The sequence below is a fragment of the Triticum urartu genome, chromosome 5A (genome assembly GCF_056163025.1).
Source record: "Triticum urartu cultivar PI428250 chromosome 5A, HENAU_Tu73, whole genome shotgun sequence".
Classification (NCBI taxonomy): domain Eukaryota; kingdom Viridiplantae; phylum Streptophyta; class Magnoliopsida; order Poales; family Poaceae; genus Triticum; species Triticum urartu.
The window spans coordinates 681,907,069-681,909,268 of record NC_141877.1 but is presented as its reverse complement, the minus strand read 5'-3'; the positions used below and the strand labels follow the sequence as shown (position 1 = coordinate 681,909,268).

Sequence of the window (2,200 nt, the reverse complement as noted above, 5' to 3'; positions counted from 1 at the left end):
ATATTTCATGTTATCGGGAATTTCCAAAAATAGGCCAGTTTCTGAAAATCTCGTTTGAAAAAAAAACCCTGCGACCGTACAGGAGCCACCCACGACGAGCTGCTGCGATGCAATTCTCGTGAACCAGGATTAAAAAAAATGTAATTCTCGTGAAACAGGGTTGGAACCCGCGACTTCCTGCTTCTAGCACACCCTTCCTACAACCAGGTCACTAAGCAAGTTCTAAACACGTGTGCATTCATTTTTTATTTGACGTCGTTACTTATTTAAATTCAAAACAATTTGGTATTTTCGGACAATATTTCATGTTTTTGGGGATTTCCGAAAATAGGCCGGTTTCCGAAAATCTCGTTTGAAAAAAAGAAACCCTGCGACTGTACAGCAGCCAAACACGACGAGCTGCTGCGATGGACCTAGCTAGGCGCCCGCCTATATAAGCATGAGGCCCGGTGCATGTATTCCAGACAAGGATCCAACCCGAGCTAATCAAGATGGCTTCCTCCACGCCTTACCTTGTCCTACTCTTGTGCCTCACCACTTTCCTGCAAGCATTGCTTACTGCGGCAAATTACCCACCGCCGCCGCCCCCGCCGTTTGAGCTGCCGGAGTCCGAGGTGAGGGAGAGGTTCTCCAAGTGGGTGGTCAAGTACTCAAAGCACTACTCGTGCCAGCAGGAGGAGGAGATGCGGTTCCAAGTCTTCAAGAACAACACCAACGCCATCGGCCAATTCGACCAACAGAATCCTGGCACCGTCATCGGTCGCGGGTTCCAGCCAGGTGGGTCGCAGACCAACAGCAGGGGCGGGGTGAGGATGAACAGGTTCGGCGACCTCAGCCCCACGGAGGTCCTCCAGCAGTTCACCGGGCTCAACACCACCAGCTTGAATGCCACGTCACCCACCTACCTCCCCTACCACTCCTTCAAGCCCTGCTGCGTTGACTGGCGCTCCAGTGGCGCTGTCACCGGCGTCAAGAATCAAGGCACTTGTGGTAAGTTGTCAAGCTATACCTTCTTGCAGATTTAGTTATAGTATACTATATGCATGCATGGTCATGTTTGCTCAATGAATTACTCGTGTCGTCGTGCGGATGGATGAAATTGCAATATGGCAGGATCGTGCTGGGCATTCGCGGCGGTGGCGGCCATCGAAGGCATGAACAAGATTAGGACGGGGGAGCTGGTGTCGCTGTCCGAGCAGGAACTCGTGGACTGCGACACCGGGAGCAGCGGCTGCGGCGGCGGCCACTCAGACTCGGCTATGGCCCTCGTGGCCGCCCGTGGTGGCATCACGTCGGAGGAGAGGTACCCCTACGCCGGATTCCAGGGAAAGTGCGACGTGGACAAGCTACTGTTCGACCACCAGGCGTCCGTCAAGGGCTTCAAGGCCGTGCCACCCAACAACGAAGCTCAGCTGGCGATCGCCGTAGCCATGCAGCCCGTGACGGCGTACATTGACGCCAGCGGTTTTGAGTTCCAGTTCTACTCCGGCGGCATCTACCGTGGCCCCTGCTCCGCCAATGTGAACCACGCCGTCACCATCGTCGGCTACTGCGAGGGTCCCGCCGAGGGAGACAAGTACTGGATTGCCAAGAACTCGTGGAGCAACGACTGGGGTGAACAAGGATATGTCTACCTCGCAAAGGACGTGCCCTCGTCCACGGGCACATGTGGCCTTGCCACCTCGCCCTTCTACCCCACGGCTTGACCACAGCAGCCAGCACTATGTGTGATATCTAAGAAATTGCTTCGATAATGCAAAATTATTTTTTTACTATACTTCCCTTTAATTTGATCAATCGTTAGACCATGCGTGTAATAGCATGTCCTGAGAGTAATAAATTTTCAAGTGAATTACACTTTTTACCAGTTAATTGTGCATTTGTGACATATATTTACCGATTTTGTGGATGTTGTATCGAAATATCCCATCTAAAAAACTGTGTACTCGATTTTAATCCATTTTAGCATTTTGCCTACTATTATATATGACCCGCATGTTAGGTAGATACTTTAACAACAATGTGTAAAGATCTCAGGACAGGATCGACGAGCATTTCTAGCCTTCTCTTCTGCATGTGTTCCACTCCTCGCCGTCTTAATGGTTGAAGGAAATATGCCCTAGAGTCTCCCCTTCACCGGTAGGGTGGTCAAGCTGGAGGTCCTCAAATCCCTCCGTTATCTCATCCACCATCACCCTAG

General features: G+C 51.4%; 1 protein-coding gene across 1 annotated transcript; it reads left to right on the top strand.

Annotated features, from left to right (window-relative positions):
- Window positions 1-452: 452 nt before the first annotated feature.
- On the top strand, window positions 453-1,867 carry LOC125506566 (ervatamin-B-like). The gene is made up of 2 exons (XM_048671357.2): window positions 453-990; window positions 1,114-1,867. The coding sequence occupies exons 1-2, from the start codon at window positions 492-494 to the stop codon at window positions 1,704-1,706; spliced, it is 1,092 nt and encodes a 363-aa protein (XP_048527314.1). The 5' UTR covers window positions 453-491; the 3' UTR covers window positions 1,707-1,867.
- Window positions 1,868-2,200: the final 333 nt, after the last annotated feature.